The 20,861-nt window shown below is 44.4% G+C and overlaps 2 protein-coding genes and 6 non-coding genes across 8 annotated transcripts in view; 7 read left to right on the forward strand and 1 right to left on the reverse strand.

Moving 5' to 3' along the window:
- Positions 1–6,765: 6,765 nt before the first annotated feature.
- RPL13A (ribosomal protein L13a) lies at positions 6,766–14,182 on the forward strand. The gene is made up of 8 exons (XM_078878157.1): positions 6,766–6,865; positions 8,109–8,181; positions 9,340–9,405; positions 9,954–10,055; positions 10,977–11,062; positions 12,576–12,635; positions 13,397–13,519; positions 14,050–14,182. Exons 1-8 carry the CDS (start codon positions 6,845–6,847, stop codon positions 14,134–14,136), a joined length of 618 nt encoding a protein of 205 aa, XP_078734283.1. The 5' UTR covers positions 6,766–6,844; the 3' UTR covers positions 14,137–14,182.
- LOC144948711 (small nucleolar RNA SNORD34) lies at positions 8,423–8,497 on the forward strand. The gene has a single exon (XR_013640186.1). It is a non-coding gene; the product is annotated as a small nucleolar RNA SNORD34 (small nucleolar RNA).
- LOC144948708 (small nucleolar RNA Z195/SNORD33/SNORD32 family) lies at positions 9,534–9,616 on the forward strand. The gene has a single exon (XR_013640183.1). It is a non-coding gene; the product is annotated as a small nucleolar RNA Z195/SNORD33/SNORD32 family (small nucleolar RNA).
- Positions 10,632–10,701, forward strand: LOC144948716 (small nucleolar RNA SNORD50). Its single transcript, XR_013640190.1, has one exon. It is a non-coding gene; the product is annotated as a small nucleolar RNA SNORD50 (small nucleolar RNA).
- Positions 11,139–11,211, forward strand: LOC144948715 (small nucleolar RNA SNORD50). Its single transcript, XR_013640189.1, has one exon. It is a non-coding gene; the product is annotated as a small nucleolar RNA SNORD50 (small nucleolar RNA).
- LOC144948709 (small nucleolar RNA Z195/SNORD33/SNORD32 family) lies at positions 13,005–13,086 on the forward strand. Its single transcript, XR_013640184.1, has one exon. It is a non-coding gene; the product is annotated as a small nucleolar RNA Z195/SNORD33/SNORD32 family (small nucleolar RNA).
- LOC144948710 (small nucleolar RNA SNORD34) lies at positions 13,771–13,844 on the forward strand. The gene has a single exon (XR_013640185.1). It is a non-coding gene; the product is annotated as a small nucleolar RNA SNORD34 (small nucleolar RNA).
- Positions 14,183–14,257: 75 nt separating the features above from the next.
- Positions 14,258–20,861, reverse strand: part of TRAPPC10 (trafficking protein particle complex subunit 10) — a 31,850-nt gene continuing 25,246 nt past the window's right edge. The window contains exons 22-24 of the mRNA XM_078878156.1: positions 19,104–19,263; positions 17,996–18,199; positions 14,258–17,120 (exon numbers count right to left, since the gene is read on the reverse strand). Of these exons, the coding sequence (XP_078734282.1) occupies positions 16,867–17,120; positions 17,996–18,199; positions 19,104–19,263 (618 nt within the window). The 3' untranslated portion in view covers positions 14,258–16,866. The remainder of the gene's footprint in view (positions 17,121–17,995; positions 18,200–19,103; positions 19,264–20,861) is intronic.

Here is a 20,861-nt window from a genome sequence, read left to right on the forward strand (position 1 = left end):
AACGCCCTCTTAGCTACCCTGGCGACTAACGCCCACTGAGCTATTCTGGCGACTAACGCCCACTGAGCTACTTGGGTGACAAACACCCACTTAGTATCTCGGGTGACAAACACCCACTTAGTATCTCGGGTGACAAACACCCACTTAGCTATTCTGGCGACTAACGCCCACTGAGCTACTCGGGTGACCAACACCCACTTAGCTACTCGGTGACTAACGCCCCTGAGCTACTCGGGTGACCAACACCCACTTAGCTACCCTGGCGACTAACGCCCACTGAGCTACTCGGGACACTCCCTGCCCGGGGTGTCCGTCTTGACTGTGGGTCCCCAGCCCGACCCACGTGGGCGTCGGACCCCGGGTCCCACAGTCTCGCCTCCGAGCCACACAGGGCCCCGGTCCCTACAAGGACGGCGGGACTAGGGATCTCGGGGCACTAGGTCTTCAGCTCCGTCTTCTGGTCTTCAACTGGGTAACTCTCCCCGAGTGCTCTCGCGCGTCCCCCTTTATACCCCACCTGCGGACGTCGCTGCGAGCACCCATCCTATTCGACCAATCACTGGGCGCTGGCTACGATCCTGTTTTCCCACATCTCAGCGTGCCTCAGCACCCACGCCGCGCCGCCCGTCATCTGTCACTCCCGGCGCGCGCGTCCACACCACGCCCACAACGCGTGCCCAACCCCGCACCCCGCGCCGCCCCGTGATCCATCACTGTCACAGTCGGCGCACGTCAACACCACCACTACATATCGATAAACGTGTTCACTATTAAGACTGACAACCTTCATTAACTCTGCTGTATTCATGCTGATGTACGTTATTTTACTTTTGTCATTTTGGTAAACCGACATCACTATGCAAGTGACGATCCTGGTTTCGAGTTCTCGCCGAGTTAAATAAATTGGACAAAAGCCAGAATCCACCGCTTCTGAGGCATTGCCCTCGTTGGTAACTTGTATAAGAAATATGGCGGGCACTGAAGCCACTGTCACTAAATTGACGCTACATTTTTATTTTACCAGGTAAGGAAGCACTGAGCTATGTAGATTTTTTTTCAAAAGCGACCTAACCACAAATGAAAACTCCTTTCACGTGGAAATCTATAGCAGCCAAATACTCCAAATGCATGTTTCTAAATGCTAGAGGGAAAATTCTGAGGACCCAGAGAAAATCCACGCGACCATGGGGAGAGAGACACGCAACTCGACATACACAGCGGGCGTCGGGGCTCGGGATCGAACCCACAAACCTCCTGCATACACTCAGCGGGGTGCAGTCGTTAACAACATCTCGCCACCGTGGCGCCCACTGCTCGAGAGAGCTTAACACACCAGAGGTATGAATAGCAAATACAACTTTTTTTCTATTTGCTCAAAAGGTTCATGAATTGAAAATATTTGCAAGTCGCTTTGGCCGATTAAACCTTGACATTTCTAATGTTCGGTTGACCTCACTACAACGGGGTCACCCATAATGCAATGTTCCAGCAACTTTTTGAAATTTAACTTTTAACGCAATTAGTTAAGTCATTGTTTTTTTATTATTGAATGTTTTGTATGGTAGTCAAAATATACTCATGAGGTAATTTTATATTCCAATGTATCAACCGTATTTGAAGCTTTCGTGACTGCAGGAATTACTCTTTGGTTCTTTCGGTAAAGTCACGTATACATTTTATTTTCTTTCTACGCGACTTTACCGAAAGAACCAGAGAGTAATGTATAAACTGTTCATCAGCAAACATTTCAAAATTGTATTCCCATGAGGCCCATTGTGTAAATTGCAGTGTCCAAGTCTTGTCCATTCTTTCTGGCTGCTCTATGCATTATGAAGGTCCATTGCCCAAAACGTCGCATGTATTGTAAGGTAGCGTAATTGATGAATGCTGAGGGTTTGTTTTGTCATTTGTGCTTGAACACAACAGTTTAACACGGAGCATTTCGCGACCAATATCTACACGACACGGCCAACTATTACTAACTTGCCTTTTGCCCGTCCTAGGACGGAAGCTGTAATATTAAAGATGTACATTTACGTTTTCTTTTGTGATTGTAATTTTTTTTAGGAATTGTTGCACATAAATACATTTTTCTTAACTTAAAAAATGAAATTAAGGACTTTGGAATATTTCTCGGTCTACGATATTTTGTGTGAATCTCTGATCACTGTTCAAAAGGTTTAACTGCAGTTGACTGTCCTTGATGCACACTTTGATCTGCTGAGGATTTTTAGATCTAGGCAGAGCCACGTACAACTGTCCATGGGAAAATTCATTGAGATAAATACCCACATTTTCAAAAGTCTGACCCTGGGAATTGTTGATCGTCATCGCATACGCAGGAATTATCGGAATTTGTCGTCGTTTCAGTACGATAGGAAGAGTGACATCACCTAGAGCTAGTTCGATTCTCGGAATGAAGACGATTTCGCCTCGGTTGCATTCCGATACAATCTCTGTGATGATGAAGTTATTTTTTAATAATTTGACCATCAAACGCGTTCCATTGCCAAGACCATTCTTCGGGTTCAGATTTCCCAGCAGCATGATGATGACGCCTGTCTTCAGTGCCAATTTGTATGGCGGCATTCCTGAAGGCGTTTGATCATGAAGAAATTCTAGAGGGCGATTCAATGCGTCTGCAGGATCTTCCGACACGATCGAGTCAGACCTGAAATAAATTCGGAGATTTCTAGACAGCTACTGTATGATTATGTGTGTCTTTGTTGGTCGGTGCCAGAATCGCTCTCTTCGCAAGCTCTTCGGCAGGCGTGCGTTGCAAGTTCTGACCGTAAATTGCGGTGACCAGATCATCAACCGTTATCATTTGAGGTGGAATTTCAATGGAACCTAACAGCACTCCACATATCTCGGGCAAAGTTCCCAATCCAACTTTCAGCAGCCAATTGTTATGCTCATTTTGACCATTACTCCGAAGGTTTGCCGTGAGAGTCAATTTGTTAAACTGCTGCCATAATACGCTGGATTTGATGCAGCACTCGATGACATCAACAAGGGTGCCTTTTGCTACAACCGGCAAAGTCTGTCTGAAGTCGCCACCGATTACAACGAATTTTGCACCAAATGCCCGTTGAATCTGCATGATGTCGCGCAGCAGCTGATCGATGCATCGAAGGCCATGCTTTGTCAGCATCGTAATTTCATGAATGATGATGAGCGAGGCTTGTCGTAGCGTTTCGCCTTCTGGCGAATTCAGTCTCATCGACAAAGAAGATGTGTCGAGGAGGGGAACTGGAAGCTTGAATCCGCTGTGCACAGTTCGTCCGCCTTTCAGTGAAGTCGCTGCGATTACAGTGGTCGCAAAAGGAAGAACGATTTGACCTTTTCCACGAACAAATGACAGCAGCGCGGAGTACAAAAAAACTATTTCCAGAGCTGCCAGGACCATTTAAGTAGAAATGTCTGTTCTGGACATGCTCATCGTCGACAGCTCTCATTATTGCTGTGAAAGCTCCAAACTGTTACCCATTAAGGGAGAAAATTCTCGTTTCAGCTTCTTGTTCTTCTTGTACTGCGTCGTATAGCTGAGCTTCGATTGGATGTCCTATCAGTTGCGGAATACCAATTGATGCACAGGACAATCCATGTTGTTTGAGAATTGCGTTGATGTCGTTGCAGAGCCATGTTCAATGCAACATTTTCGTCATGACGCCGTAGATAATCCAGCGACATGTCAAGTGAATGCTTGTTCCACAACTCGCCAGCGTTTGTTGGCATACAGAAGCAACAAATGTACGCAAACGTCTGTCGCATTTGATTCGCCATTTAATATGTCGCGGACTCCTGCATGCATCATTCTTCATCTGAATCCAGAAAATGACGATGAAAGGCAGCTTCCTTGAATGTGGTGTAAACGACGCCATCGACGGTTCTGAGGAATTCAAAACTGATAGCGCCTTTGACGTGTAGCAAGAGCATCCTAAGATAGAATTGCTCCTCATCTTTGATTCCAACAGTGTACAATCTCGCAACGATCTTAGTGCCTCCTCTTTGTCGCTGCTTTCAGTTGTTGTTGACATACACATAATTGTAGGGAATGCCGTTGTAGAGAAAATCTTGGGCGTTTGGATCAATCATGTTTAGCTGAAACCAAGATTCGAGCTTAGTGCGACCTGTTCGTGCGGCTTCCAACGCCTCTTCTTCTCGACCTTCTTGAAACACAACACCTTTATGATTTGGCAAATGCACGGGCAATCTAATCACGGCATGCGAACGATCGTGCATCGGCGAACGGCACATAGCTTGTGGTGCACTCGCGTATCTTGCGTTGATGAAATCTGACAGCTCGTCGTGTCGAAGTTGAGGAATCTCGCCGGCAGTGGTCGTCAATTTGGCGCAGCAGTCGAGTCGTTTGTAAATATATTTATAAATATGTTTCACAGCTCTTAGTGATGTGCATACTTGGACGTTGATATGAGCATTGTACCTCAGCAGCAGATAGGGATTGTACGGCACCACATCTGTTATCCATTGACGATCCACGAACTTCTGCTGAAATTCCTTGTCGCCGACGATACAGAGGATATCCGTTCACATTGTGCGCTGCCGTGGTAACAAATTGCTTCTGGAACGCCTTTGAGCACTTGCCATCTTGCATGCAGGCTGCTCGAGGATTTCCAGCTGCGTATGGGCCATGCATCATGCATCTAGTGACAATTTCGTGCAACCTGGGATTTTCAGTCGCAATGGAAATGTCAGCAGATACAACCTGATCGATGCGCTCAGATCTCGTGAATTTATCATCAACTCGCAATGTCATCAGGATGTGTGCGTGAGGCAGTCCGCGTTTCTGGATCTCGATGGTGTAGACGAAAGCCGTTGAGATTCCCAGAACACCATGCACAGCGAGATCCTGCATCAACGATTTCAGTTTCAACTTGAAAACACGTCGATCAGATGCTTGTTCACCTTGATGCAAATTGTTGGTGATTTCTTGCCACCTTGGATTTGCAGTGAATGTGATGAAGAGATCGGGAGCGCCTTGCTTCGCGAAAATTGACGTGGTGTCCGCGCTTCGCTCTTTCATGTTCCGCGGTGAACCTTCGAAAGATGAAGGCAGAATAACGGGAACTCCGGCTTGTCCTGCAGCCGTTTGAGTGGCATTCTCCATGTGATCGGCAAGTCCTTGATAAAGCTCAACTCGTAATTTCTGCTGATGTTGGCGAATGTAATTCAAATTATTAGCTTCAACCTGCAGGTACGAATCGACAATCCACTGTTGCGTGAGCTTTCCAGGACTGCTTCGTGGGTTGAATGTCCCTCTGATCGCCGTTAGCGCTGCTACATACTGTAATTTGGAGACACTCACTCTCGTTGCATTGACTTGAGCTCTAGCATAAGCCTCACATTGCCAATTTGGTTGCCATCCAGTTTCACCCAACGGATACAACAGCGGAGAGGACATTGCCTCCAAATTTGGGCTCAGAATGTTGAGATCAATGAAAGGCTGTTGGGAGTTGTTTGGATTCTTCGTATACACGCGAATGTCACATTCAAAGGGCGGCTCATCATCATTGTTCACAAACACCAAAGCGTTCTCGTTGGGAGTTGGTGCATTGTAGCAACGCCGATCTGAATGACGATCTCGCCCAAACACCAAATTCACAACCCGCGTCTCTCGCCTGCAGCATTTGCTTCCTGTGCAGCCCGACGTTGTACTTCGCGAAGCATGGTGGGCTGTGTGTTGGCGAGTCGATTGTGGATTCGATCGTAGTGGTCGATTTGATCCAGAAGCCGTGGATTGCACTGAGCGTTGGCAGGATGATTCGTTTGGATTTATGTTGCTTGCGTGCTGTCGACAACATAAAGTTTAGCGTATTGTCTTGCTTGACCGTTAGTTGGTTGAAGATGGCTTGTCTTGTGGTAATTTTGGCCATGAACCTTGAACACGTAAGGACCGCCTCCATGAAAGTCAACAACCTTAGCCCCCATTGATGCAAACGACAATGCGCTGTTGTATGAACGAAATTGTCTGTAGTTGGGATGCTCAGTCGATCGGCTTAACAAATTGGCACGTTCTGTTTGCTGACAAACCTTACAAATTGGCTGTGTTGAGTGGTGGTGGGTTTAATGACAACGCAGTGTGACCAAATCATTTAACTTCATCGACATGAAAGGCCAATTCGCAACCTGTCGCTGGTGTTGTGATCGAAACGTCGTCGTTTTTTTCATTTCATTTTTATTTTTTCTATATTCGTGACTTTACCGAAATAAAGAACCAAGAATATTAATTCCTGCAGTCACGAAAGTTTTAAGTCAAAATCTAAAATCGTTGCCTACGTTGGCTACTTTCAGACGTCTTCTTGGTTCTTTCGATAAAGTGACGTAGAAGGGACATAATTAAATAATAATTAAACATAATAAAATACAATTCTCACGACGTTTCGGCCACAACGCAAGCAGCCGTCCTCAGGTGAAGAACAGGTCTGTCTTTCCGACAGTCTTTCCGACAGGCCTGTTCTTCACCTGAGGACGGCTGCTTGCGTTGTGGCCGAAACGTCGTGGGAATTGTATTTTATTATGTTTTATTATTTTATTATGTCTCTTCTACGTGACTTTATCGAAAGAACCAAGAAGATGAATCACTGCAGTCACGAAAGCTTTAAATCGAAATTTACTTTCAAACGGTGAACGTTGCCACGTCATGTTCATTTTGAGTACGTGATGACGTACCCATCAAAAGCGTTCATTGTACGTTGCGCAAGAGCACGCCAGTTTGCGTAATGACGTCATTGCAAGCGTACGGTGGAAGTGACGCAATGACGCACGTTCCCAGCCCCTACATGTGAGCCTGTGAAACCCCGCGCCTCTCTCTTTTGCCACCATGGCGGACCGCTTTCAGAAGGTGCGCTCCGTGCGGGATAATCTTTCTTCGTCGTTACGCTGTTGCTTCGCTCTATTTTGGTTGTTTGTGGCGTGTAATGTTCTCGTAAACACGTAGATTTGGTGGCAGTTATATCTAGTGGTTTAGTTTTTAATTACTGCGCGAAAGTTGTGTGATTGATATGGCATGTGAGGCCTTGGCCTGGTTGAGGCGAGGCTCCGTGCCCCTCACGTGGCCTTAGGGTTACATTGTTTTAAAATAGTTTGTAAAATATTCACAGTAAACTAGCATGGTGAATAGTTGTGTTTGGTGACGCTCACTATCGCGTGTACGGTAACGCGTGTAACCGCGTGTAACAGCTTGCGTGCCCGTAGTCTGTAGTGTGCTAGCGCCTGGAGGTGGTTATAGTTGTAAGTTCTGAATTGTTTAAACGGCTTAAGACTCGTTGACTACATCGGGTTTACATCCTCGCTAGCCGAGTAATGGCATTCTTACAAACTGGGATTTCGTGTATAAGCGGGTCACCATCTTGGCGATGTGGAATTCCCACTGCCTGCTCGGGCCCTTGGGCCCGACCAGGCGGCAGAGACGCTTCGCCTCGTGTTTCATTTGGGCAACCACGGCCGTGCGTGGCCGGCGTTTAATGATCTCGCGCGCGTCTTTAGCGTCTCATCGTCAAGCAGTATAGGAATCGATGGCCACGCAGCCTTTACGGAAATTAATGAAGCCCTCGTGTAAACTGCATAGTGATGTGGTTTAAGGCACTTGGCATCAAGAGTATGAAATAAAATTAAGTAGTTTAGTTACTTTCACACTGCGGTAATGTGATGTGTGTGCGCCATCGGCTATATGTTCGTATCATTGCGTTTTTATCAGACCATGTTGGGAATTTGTTCAATCTCACGATTAAAAACGTAACGTTTCTTATCTCACTTATAACCACGTGAAATCCTTAAGAGTCAAACAAATGTACAGGAAATACCGTGGTAAATGCAATTTGGAATTACGCTGTAGCTCCGTATCTTGCCATTGTTTAATTAAAGTGATGCGACTTTAACGCTCGTGTGCGTACAAATGTACAGTGTCTAATATACAGTACAGTACGTTATCGCGCAGCAGGAGACAGTGCCCCCATGCGTGCAATGACCAACGTGGTTAAGTATGGACATATAATTCCCTTGATCCGTATGCAGCGATTCTCCACTGAATAAACAGGGCCGCACATAAGCACACGGCATAATGAGGGCATTGATATACTTTCCAGGTGCTTCTGATTGACGGGCGGGGTCACCTGCTCGGTCGTCTGTCGGCTATCGTTGCCAAGCAGATCCTAATTGGTGAGTAATGTACACGCACGCGATTGTTGAATTAAAAATAAAACGAGGCAGCTGATGTATCTTTTTTGTTAATTCGACTCGTTGGAGGGCCCAATAAAGTCATAAGCAACCACGTATAATTTCGGCACTGGACGCCATTTCATTATGTATACACGAGTAGCTGTTCGGATGTGATATATTCCAAGGCTAAGGGTGAATGTAGTATCGCCTTTTTAGCATCGAATTTCGCATTTACCTGTTGCTCCATCAATGATGCATTAAATTTACCTACATTGTTTGACTTAAGCATGATAGGAACTTATTATCTGAGATGGAGCAAAGGCACAGAACAGCAGCGAAACACTTCAGTTCACGTGTGTTCGACTTGTTTTGTGGTTGTGAAATTATTTATAACTAGATGTTTCCTGATGCCCTGAGAGAAGAGTCCTTGTTGGACATCGGTCTGTTTATATGGGTGATCTGTTGAATGAAAAAGCATGGCGAAAGCGATTGGCCATATAGGTGTAATGATTAACCTGTACCATGAAATTCATTGGTCATAATTCAGGATCACAATTTTATTCAATGATTTTTTTCCTTGTACTTTACAGTATCGTGTGTCTGATTTTTATTTGGTATTTTATTAGCCTAACATTTTTAATACGCCGATTCAGTGAATGCCTCGTGGTAAACATCTATACATTGTGACATGGCAATTGATACCCATTGTTTTCTGATCACTACTTGTAACCCAACTTTTGAAAGTTAGTCCACTGCCGTATAAATAAAATAATCACTGCTCCACGAACACATGGATGCAGACTATTATATTTGGTCTGGATATATGCAGCTGTTGATTTTAAGCGAGCTGGTTGTCATGCATAGGAATGTGTCCATCCAAGGACACCGCACATTTTAATAATTATTAATCCCTTGGTGTATCACCATTAAACTTGCTTAACAGCTTAGTGATACCATTGGTCAGAACCCTTTAGTTCTTGGATAGGATTGGCAGTTACTTAAAGAAAACTAAGTAAAACAAATATTTCTGCATTCCAGGTGCGATTAGTGTGGCTGCATAGAACGTTTGATATCAGCATATTGCCTTGGTATTTCCTAAAAAAGAATTTCTGTCTGATTTAATGTAGTCCTTAAATTGTACTTGTGTCTGATGTGCAGGTCACAAAGTGGTAGTTGTACGATGTGAGGGAATCAACATTTCGGGCAACTTCTACAGGAACAAGCGTAAGTGAGGACATTCATGTGGTTATTGACACAGCATCCTAGACAACCGTTTATATGATATTGCTGATTTGGTAAGATCAAACCTTAAGCACTTGTTGATAATTGAGCTTGCTGGAACAACACGGGTCCCTGGCAATGATGATGATCAAATATATTTTTTGAGTTTCACGACCGTGAAATTACTTTTACATGCACTACCATCTGAGCCTGGGCTTGTTTTCAGCATGATTTAATCATGCCTGTACTACATTTACGTGAAACTGCCCTTGTGGTCTGTTTAATCGACACATCTCAACATGATAAATTGCAAGCCGACAATGCATTACACATCCCACAAATGAACCGAGAAAAGCAGAATTTAATTCTGAACAAGATCTTCAGAGAAACATGTCAACACAACCGACATCCTTCACATTCACGCATTGCATAGCCATGAAAAGTGCTGCTGCAGTTGACACAGCCATCCAATGAGACGTCATGGATACAACTAGTGTCCAAAGATGCAACAGATTCTAGAGTAGCATGCAGTTTCTTCCTCTTCTCCACAGTGAAGTACCTGGCCTTCCTGCGCAAGCGCATGAACACCAACCCGTCGCGTGGGCCGTACCACTTCCGTGCGCCTAGCCGCATCTTCTGGCGGACCGTGAGAGGTACTGCTCGATACTTGCACTGCTCATTGGCACCGCACCACCGTCTGCTCGCGTGTATGATGAGACGTCCAAGTGGTTAACAAGCCTACCTGTAAAGTGGCCTTTTATAGAAGAGTTGATGGCGATTTTCTTTGGGGTGAATTAACAAAGCGAATTTCCTGCTGTAAGGTGGAGGTTGAAGAACCAGGATTGTTAAACATGTTTGCTGGATGGCATTTTTATGTTAGTACCACCAAGATAGGGGAGTCTGCCAGGCTTTAATGGTCCAACATGAATCTGACAGTCTGACTTTAAACAGCAATAGACAAAATTGGAATATTTAAATAATACCTTTAACTATATAAAAAAGAATAAGGCTCTTGAGTTTGTCCTTTTAAAAACTCTACCTCAAATGGCTCCCAGCAGGTAACATGAGATATATGATGAATCCCACAATCCTATGGCTCTCACTCCCTGTGATATAATGCTGTTTGCTAGTTGTGTTGTGTCAACTTCTTTCACACCGTCTGTAGCCAACCGTGCTAATAGGAGGTGCGGAATCTGAGGTAATTGTGGTGAAGAACGCCGTAGTGCTGCAGCCAATGAGGATCCTTGCTAACCTGACACGTGATGAAAAGTTGCCCATTACGGATCTGGCTTCTGAGGCTAGCAACCACTGCGTTCAAAAGTATTACCTCTTAAACTTTAGTACATTGCTGCATGTGAAATGTGTATGAACTCACTTGGATTTCCTTGGCATTGTATAGGCCATGCAAAGGTGTAAAAACCACATCTGTCGTAATAGTTTAAAACTCAAAGGTTAAGTGTCCTGATGACTTGGTAAGTTTTTGTCCTGCATGTGTGTCCTCCCGAGTTTGCGGCAGTATTGTTGATCAGCTCATACATTATTAACACTCCTGTGCGGCGATTGGTGCAATGCAGGCATGGTGCCCCACAAGACCAAGCGGGGCCAGGCCGCACTGGATCGCCTGAAGGTGTTTGACGGGATCCCACCGCCCTATGACAAGGTGCCTACTCAGAACGACCACATGTTGTGACCCCCGTGATAACGTCGGATAGTTGTGAAGAATGCCATGATGCTGCAGCTGATGATGAGAACCTTTGCTAACCTGACACGTGATGAAAAAATGCCCATTACGGATCTGGCTTCTGAAGCTCGCACCATGGCATAGAATATTACTGCAGTACTCTGCTGATTTATGTACATTGCTCCATGCGAGGTTGGTATTGTAAGATGCTAAATGTTACATAAGTTGAAACCATAGCCTGGCTTTCTCTGCAGTGAATGGGGATGGTTAGAGTGATTAAATTGGGTTTTACGTTTATGCCACGGGTCCTTGTGTATAGGAATACAACAATTCTAGTTAATATTTTTCTATCTACATGACTTTACCGAAAGACCCAAAGAGTATCTAGTTCATGTTTTTTCGGAATATGCTGTTGATTTTCGGATTTCTCTAAAAATCAAACGTGTATGTCAAATCTTCTTGGTTCTTTCGGTAAAGTCACGTAGAAGGGAAGTAATAAAATAATAAAAATAAAACATAATAAAATCAAATAATTCTCACGACGTTTCGGCTACAACGCAAGCAGCTGTCTTCAGGTGAAGAATGAGACTGCCAAGCTAGGAGCTTATATATAAGCTGAGTTGGAGGTGGAAGAAGAAGAGAGCCTTAACAAAAGAATGTGCATATCAAGAGGAATTTAGCATATTCATGGAAAAACGTAGGAGGTGGGCGGGGGGGTTTCAAAGTCATATTATGCCCATGCATTATGCAGGTAGGATCAGCAGCACCAAAGTGAGGGGGGGTATTAACAAAGGGAGGGCATGTTAATGCTACCCCCCCCTCCCGTTGGTGCTGCTGATCCTGCATAATGCATGGGCATAATATGACTTTGAAACCCCCCCGCCCACCTCCTACGTATTTTCCATGAATATGCTAAATTCCTCTTGATATGCACATTCTTTTGTTAAGGCTCTCTTCTTCTTCCACCTCCAACTCAGCTTATATATAAGCTCCTAGCTTGGCAGTGTCTCATTCTTCACCTGAAGACGGCTGCTTGCGTTGTAGCCGAAACGTCGTGAGAATTATTTGATTTTATTGTTTTATTTTTATTATTTTATTACTTCCCTTCTACGTGACTTTACCGAAAGAACCAAGAAGATGAATCCCTGCAGTCACGAAAGCTTTAAATCAAAATTGTATGTCAAATGTTTTCAAGCGGCATTTAGTGAATTCACTCGTTCGTCCGAATACTAAGCATATACCATGGTCAATTCCAAGTGTTGCCACAAGGCCAAAAAATAGATGCCATGTTTCAGCAATTGATCACATTGTGGGGGTGAATCATTGCAAACATGGTGAATATAATTGAAATAAAATTCTTAACACTGATGTGAATAGTATTTCTCTTAGTGGCCTTGTGCATTGCACTAATATGATTATTGATGGGCTAATGTGACCTGGCATGGAACAATTGTGGATGCATTGTGACGTGACACTGTGGTTGTCTGCACAGAGGAAGCGCATGGTTGTTCCGGCTGCCCTCAAAGTCGTCCGTCTGAAGCCCACACGCAAGGTGAGCAGCAGCACAACCATTGTGCTACATGTGTTGAACTTTACAAATCTTAATGCATACCAAGTTTGATTAGATTAGTGATTGAAATCTTTACAAAATGTCTTCAGCTAGTGCAAGCATGGTACAATGTAGATCTAAAGGGTGGATATGGTTGATATTATTTCCAGTTAATTGTGAGTTGGGGGACTAGGAGTGTGTAGAACATTGAAATACCATTGGTGGCCGGTTTCTACACCCCAGGCGATGTAATGAGGTTGACAAAGCTTATGGTTGCCTTAAATGTGACCATGCGCTGACAATCGGACCATTAGTCACCCACGCACCCACTTGGTGCCGTGCTGTTGAAGCTTCGATGAGGATCTGTGAGCCCCTGGCAGTGATGCTAACTTAACACTTCTTTGACTTTAGCAAGAGTGAAATTACACTTACATGCACTACCATCTGAGCCAGGGCTCCCAATCACAGAAGCTGCATGGTGGTGTTAGACCACCATGTTAATAACTCCCAGCAAGTAAGAACTTCTAAAAGTATCTTATTAATGGTTTCATGACAGTTGAGATTTTGGCCACTGCTTAATGTTTCGAAACTCACCTTGTGTGCTGTGGTGACGGTGTGTCCTGTGCATTGTTTGATGTGTTCTGCTTGTTTGGAGTGGTGTGCTTGTGCCTGCCCATGGTTGGCGTATGGTGTGTTGTGTGTGTGTGTGGTGTGCCTGGTGTGAGTGTGTTGCCTGGTATGCTTGGCATGCGCTTGGTGCGTAGTTTGCAGTACTGGGCCGCCTGTCCCATGAAGTGGGCTGGAAGTACCAGGCAGTGACTGCTACCCTGGAGGAGAAGAGGAAGCAGAAAGCCAAGCTGCACTACGAAACGAAGAAGAAAACAGTGGTTCGCAATGCACAACAGTCCCCGCACCACACGTTAACCACACCACTCATGAGAGCGTGTACGTTTTATTTGACGGTACACAACAGTCGTACAGAACCACACGACAGTTGTGATGCACAATAGAGAGCTGCACCCTACGACATAACCATTATAGTGCATGTACAGAGCAGTAGTTTAAGTCTAACATGAATGCCAAGGGTGAAAGTGGTGTTACCCCTTTAAATATCAGTTTGTGAATGCGCCCATGCCCGCTCCATCGATGATGTTTTACTTTTACCTACATTGTTTGACTGAGTGTGATAGAAACCTAATTTCTGAGGTGGAGCAAGGGCAATAACAATTACCATTTTAGCAACAAAATTCTGCATGCTTCGAAGGCAGTGGCTCTGCATGGGAGCATGCAATGAAATTTCTATTCTACCCCATGGGTTGAGAGCGCAAACATGTCGTTACCAAAAACGCCCATGGTAAAACTCGATTCTGATGGTCGACTCAGCTTAATGCAAGTGTGTTTTTGTGTGTTTATGTAGACGCTGCGCAAAAAAGCTGAAAAGAACGTGGAGAAAAAGATCTGCGCGTACACAGCGGTGCTGAAGCAGTACGGTGTCCTCATATGAGGTGTTTTGGTCAACCTGTATTGTTAATACATCTTGAGTCAATGAACTGACCTCGTGTGCCTTTTTATTTCATGGTGATCACTAAATTGTCCAACTCAAAACAGTGCTTTGAAGCTTTTAAAAAAATGTGAAGTTTCAGTTTTATTGAGTGCACCCTTTGGGGGTGAGGGGGGGGGAGACATTTAGTGTACATGAATAATTCAGCATTGATTGTTGAGAAACTGGCTGCTGGTAAAAACGCATGCCTACCATCCGATTCGGCAGCAGGAAATGGAGATGCCTGATTGGTGGTGAATGAGTAAAGACAGCAGGTGACACGTTCCTTGCCTCTGCAAAGTGTGAACCCTTTATTGTGATCTTACATCCAATCAAAGCCACTCCCATCGATTTTTCCTGGATTAATGTGGGACATCAAGAAAACCCAGTATTTTGCTATTTATTTCCAGAGTTTTTTCCCATTCAGATCTGACTAAACATGCACGTATGTGAGTACTTGATACTTCCAAAGCACTTGTACATGAATGTTAACCTGATCCATTCATCAGTGATCGCTTAAATGAGGCATTAAAGTGCTCGGTGCCACTGCAAAAGTAATGTAGAATGAGCAGTTATTAATCGGTGCTTGACATCCAATCCTCCAACACTTTCCTCTTAGGCATGCACTCATGATAAATAGGGACACGAGAAAAAATGTACATTCGTGAATATGCAGTGTACAAGCCTTTAAAAAATCTGATTGTTACACCATACACATCCACACTAGATTTGTAATGATCTTTAACATGAATACCCTTAAACCTCAGTCCCATCCATGGATAAAATTGTCCCTGCATGACCCGTGAGTTTCATCCAATGAATAGCTTGGAAATATTGACTCGGAAGACATTGGATCTAGGTATTGCATGAGTAACAGGATGTTCCAGGAATAGCGTGGCACAGCTTTTGTCATAAGTAGCTATAAGGGCTTGGAGGGAAGTGATGAGCATGATTATTTTAAACTTTAATAAGCTTTGGTTGGATATCCTAAGTCACCTTCGTGACTTTACCGAAAGAACCAAAGAGTTTGATCAAAAGTAATTTTCAATTGTTTTTAATGGGCTTGAAACTGAATTTAGGCTGCAACTTCTTCCATACAGCTCCATTACATCACAATTAGCTTGAAGGATGTCCCAGCCTTAAATCGTGCAAATCCACTTGGAGAACCTCCTGGGCCTGGCAAAGGGAGCTTGAATAGTCTATGTACACCGACTGGTTCACATGACCTACAGCCATTAGAGGCAAGGTTCTACATGTGCCACAACAGCAGATTGATGATTGAATCCTGACACCAAGGGAGCAGGCCTATATTATAAGCTGACCATTAACACAGTATAATGTTTTATGGTATTGCCATGAGGTGAAAACACTTCTCAGTGAAGACGTTGAATCCAAGTCCTGTTTTTTGGCCACTGTTCTAACTTGAAGCTTTCGTGACTGCAGGAATTCATATTCTTGGCTATCAACAAGATTCGTTCATGAAGCCATCCATATAGACAATTTCAACCAAGAAGATGGGTACAAACTGAGCAATCATTGGAGGGATGTTATCAACCAATGTAAGTCATAACTGGATGTGATCCCGTCCTACCTTCCGATTAGTTATTTTTTAGGCTCTGATTTTACATTAACTGGTTAAAATGTCTCCGCCACCTTCACGCACCGACCAAGAGGTTGCGGCTCTGCAATCTGCCATTAACGTGCTAATCTCTCACATTAACATCTCTCACACTAACATAGCCACCTCAGCCTGCCTGCCGTGGTGGCAGCCCAAGTGTGGAAAACCACCACCATCGCGATCGCCGTCCACCACTTACATTAACAGCTGCCCTGTCCATGCTGCTGACATTTGGCCTACGCTCATTCAAACCTTTATTAACAGTTTGCCTTTAGAAGCTAACTCCCTTTTCCTGATGACGACTGCTTGTGTTGCGATCGAAAAGTCGTTTGTTTCCTTTGAACCTACGTGACTTTACCGAAAGGCCTAAAAAATAGAATCAGGGTGTCCCAAATATACTTCGTCACTTACACCTTTACACATTTAAGGCCCCACAATATGCCCTGCAAAGTGTTGCATGTACTTTTTTTTTTATGAAATGCAACAAACCAAATTAAGTGCAAAAACCTCATGTCCAATCATTGGTTATTAGGCTGTGACCATTTACTAAACTTGAGAATCCAGTTAGATCTCAGAAATTCCAGATTCAAACACAGGATCAGAAATGGTATTGAGCCATCTGACAACTGAAAATTACTTCCACTGTACAACCTTGGCCTCATCAGGGCTGAGCTTGCCCCAGTCCAGCTCAGGCGGAGCCATGTATTTAAAGTGGTAGCCGTGGTAGCCTTGGTATCACACTGAAGTTGCATCTAGAGACGAGCAAAATGTGGTTCAATGACAATCCTGTCGAGATGTTTCACACCACCAATTAGCACGGTTGGCTGAAAAAAGGTCTACATACAAATGGTGTGGTGACGCTCTAACCATTAGCCCCATCCCCTTTGCCCTGTTTGGTCCCAAGCCAGATCGAGACAAAGCCAGCGTATCAAGGGATTGTTTACAGATCAGCATGACAAACAATTGGTATAAGACGACCCATACCGTGACTCTCATCCTGGCTTGTGCCAGTGGAATCGTTTATCTCCCATTGAGAGACTTAACCGCACAAACTGGGAGCGGCATTGGAGCGCTCGTCATGGTGCTGTGACGTCCAGGAGGCTGTGGTCATGTGCCGGCAGCACCAGCACTTGTGCAGCACGGCTGGCGTGGTAAACCTGCCCTGCTGCAAATTGTTGCAACCGGGGCACGAGCGGGAAGGAGCTGCCCAGCCCAGCCGCTCCACCACTACCCGCGCTGCCCCCAGACCACCGGCTGCGCACACTGTCCGTGTCGCTGGGCAACGCCGATGCTCCACCCGCGTCGTCGTGTTCGCCCTCTCCATCTGGCACTGGGCATGGATGGAGAGGACAGTGCATGGGTTTTGTTATTTTGTATGCAGCCACTTAAAGTTGTTGAATACTAATACAGTAAAACCTTGGATTGCGAGTAACTTGGTCTGCGAGTGTTTTGCAAGACGAGCAATTTTTAAAATTAATATTAATTTGATTAACGAGCGAGGTCTTGCAATATGAGTAGTACGTCTACGCTTTGCTGAGCGTCACGTGATCACAACTGATATACGAGTGCTTTGGCTTATAAACACGTTTCCGGAACAAATTATGCTCGCAATCCAAGGTTTTACTGTAGAAGTAAAAAGTGATTCCTCAACAGTAAAGTGCTGTCTGGGGTTTCAGGTTGATGAGCTGTTTCTGATCGCTGTGGAAACAGATTGGCACTGCCTCTGGGGTAACACCCAATTCTAACACTTTCTGTAATAGATCTAGAGACTGCAAAAGGCGTACAGTAATTGCGCCTTGAATTGGTCCTCTGATCACAGCTGGCATCTCTCCTAGACATTACCACACCGCATGTATATTGTGTACGGCCTTGTTTTTTAGAGCAACTCAAAGCCAAATTGTTCTTTATAGAGCAGGACAATGAACAGACACACTGTGCATCATACATTTTTTCATCTGTTAGATGGAATTACTGTAGGTTGCATTTTATTTTGCCATCAGGAGTTGATTTGCTATAATGAGCCACAGATTTACCCAGTATTTTGAGGACACTATTAGGGTTATGGTTGGGAACACTACTGGACATCTAAAACTACTGGACATGTTTATAAAGAGCTTCATAGCTCATTGTATTCCTCCAGTATAAATAGTCTGATTCTGACAAAAGGGGTTCCAACGGTCGTGTTAGCATCAGGGCTGGCCTCACCATTGTCTGGGTGCAGAGAGGGAGGGCCGGGTGCATCCTGCGATGGCAGCAACCGCGCCAGCCTCACATCGGGCAGGGGCAGCTTCCCTGCAAACAGCGGCATGAGCTGCAGCTGCAGGGAGTGGGTGGTGCCTGGCCCGGGCGCGGGCTGAACCAGCCCCGAGCTCTTGCCGCACACGGCCCAATTGCTGCAGTTGTCAGCCACTGCCGGCGGGCAGCAGGGAGAGGTGGATCAAGGAGGACAAATTAAACTCAATCCCGACGCCAGTTCTTCAAAACTACTTGGCTGTACTGCCTCACACTGGCACTGACCCTGCTGCTGGTGTAGATGGCTGTGACCAGATGTATAATGTTAGATGCAGTTTCGTTTTATTTGCATGTGTTTGTCACGGACTAAAATACACAGCTTATCTGTACATGTACCTAACTTTTTCTGGCACCTCTTGCAGCTTTTTTATTTTTCAGGTGTTTCGTTTATGGCCATCAAATACATGATTAGTTGTGCAATATTCCTTAAGGACCCTGTACTGTTCTCTGCAATATTGATGTTTATGTTGTTGCTGTACACATGCACCACAGATCTAACTTTTAAAATAGCTGGGTAACTTTCTAAATGGGATCCATGTAACAAATCAAACTCAAATTTAATTGCAATACACTCATCCCACTTCCAAGTGGGTGAACTCCAGGCTTATCCTGGGTTGAGCAAATGCCCAAAACTTTGGAGATAATTAAGAGAAAGGACTGCAAATATGCAAAAGCATTTTGCCCTGACAGCTATTCGTCGTATTCTGTGCTAATGAAATAATTCCAAAGACATGCTTTTTCTTATAATCCATGTAATATGCATGATTTTCCTCACGTATTTGAGTTGCATCCTTCAATAAGCTTCATATATAAACAGACCTGTTCCATGTCCCCAAATATAAATGCATTAATATTTAGTCATGGCTTTCCAGACCAATATCCGCCAGCAGTTAAGGATGAGAACTGCACAGGTTTTGACATTTTGGGCCTCATCAGCAGAGTTAGACTTTTTAAACAAATGCCCTTTTCAATTCAAAGAGCTTCAATCGAACAAAGTATCCCTGATAGCTGCGTCGCTCACCTTGGTAGAACAGCTGGCTGCTCGGGGGGGTCTCCTCATCGGTGGCAGCGCCTCCTCTCTGCAGCCGCGTAATGCTCACATCCAGTGAGCACAGTTCGCCCATACGGCATGCGTCAAAGCCAGTAGGTGGCCGCACTTCAGATAGAACCACGTACAGAGTCTGTGGTGCATAGGGGACGGTGTGAGATACCTACAAACAGCATTGTAACACTTCCCACTGGCACACTCGAGCCGAGCAGCAGCGAGGCCCTCGTGGTACAGATGGTATTTCACCGGCTACTGGCCATGCCGAGCCGGAACCCAACAGTAACCTGCTTGCCTCGCAGAATGTCTGTATCTGAATGGGACCTATTGAGTGCTAGGGCAGGGCTAGCGATGTGTATGTTGCATGTGATATCAGTTATGACTCGGTGAGAGAACAGCGTCATCTACATGTGACTCAACTTGTTCATTGCGTGTCAGTTGATGTCGGTGGAATGGCTTCTGCAGTGGAAAAACAACCCGTTGCTTGCTGACCCACACCGGGTTGGCTTGGCACAGCCCTGTGGTAAGAGAGCTTTAAGCTAAGTTAACCGTCCTCCACTACTCGCCTGCATGTCTAGCAGCAGGCCCAGTGTCCATGAGACGTCGGATGTCTACACCCCAGGAGACTGTTTAAGTTCAGTTGACAAGAAATGAGCACTTAACAGTTGAAATTGAAAATATGGACGTTCAAGGTTAATCTAACAATATAAATAAAGCATCCTGTTAGGTATCGATTACATTTTATTTTGTCTAAAATCTACTCGAATCATCTTTAGAGGTATGTAACCAGTCAGCGTATGTATGCAAATGTGCATTTAGACGTGCATTGAGAATTCTTATGAATTGTGCATTACACGTGATTTATCATTGCTGGACAACAGGGACGATGATTTTGACTGATGACAACAGCGTTGGCACCCCCAACCCATCGTACCTCCGATTAGCATAGTTGGCTTCGTATGGTGCTAAATAAGTTCTACATACATCTTTGATTCCTTACATGGACATCTATTCCAACAAACGGCTAGATGCAGCCTCAAGGCAACCTACTACTAAATTATAATTTGTGAAGGATAATTTTTTTAATGCCCCTTCTGTTTAACTTGCTTTGTGTTTTATTCACAATCTCCCTGGGAAAGAAAGCTTGCCCCAATGAGCTTTTATCTGGTTATAACGCTTGCAAATTAATTTAGCCATTTGAGAAGCAACCTAGTAATTAATTTATAATTGTAATTTGTTTAGCTGGGTGAGAGCCGTTTGAGAATCACGTGTTTGCAGTTTAGATAAAAAGATGAGAAGCCACTGACATTTTAATTACCAATATCTGTTCATCAAAGTGTGCCAATTAAAATACATGGACTTCGAAATATTTATCAGAACATCCCATAGACCAGTAGGCCTAAATGATATTTCACTGTAGAAATTTATTTACATTTTTTTTACAAATAAATCCCTAACTTCTGAAGACCATTTCAGGAGGGTAGTGCACTGGCCAATTCCATTATAAGGAGTTATTTAAAATATACAAAAAGTGTTAGTGGTCACTTTTAGTTAATGATACTATTTGGTCTCCTTATTAACTCACTCTGTTGTCGTATCCTCAAATCTTGTAACTCAATTTTTATCGACTTCCCAATGTGGCATCGACTGCAAACTTGGTATACTTATGTCATACTGATGACAATACTATATTCTATCACGAGCTTTACTACCCGGCTTTGGCCGGGACTTGGA

Source organism: Lampetra fluviatilis, chromosome 50, assembly GCF_964198595.1.
Source record: "Lampetra fluviatilis chromosome 50, kcLamFluv1.1, whole genome shotgun sequence".
Taxonomy (NCBI): domain Eukaryota; kingdom Metazoa; phylum Chordata; class Hyperoartia; order Petromyzontiformes; family Petromyzontidae; genus Lampetra; species Lampetra fluviatilis.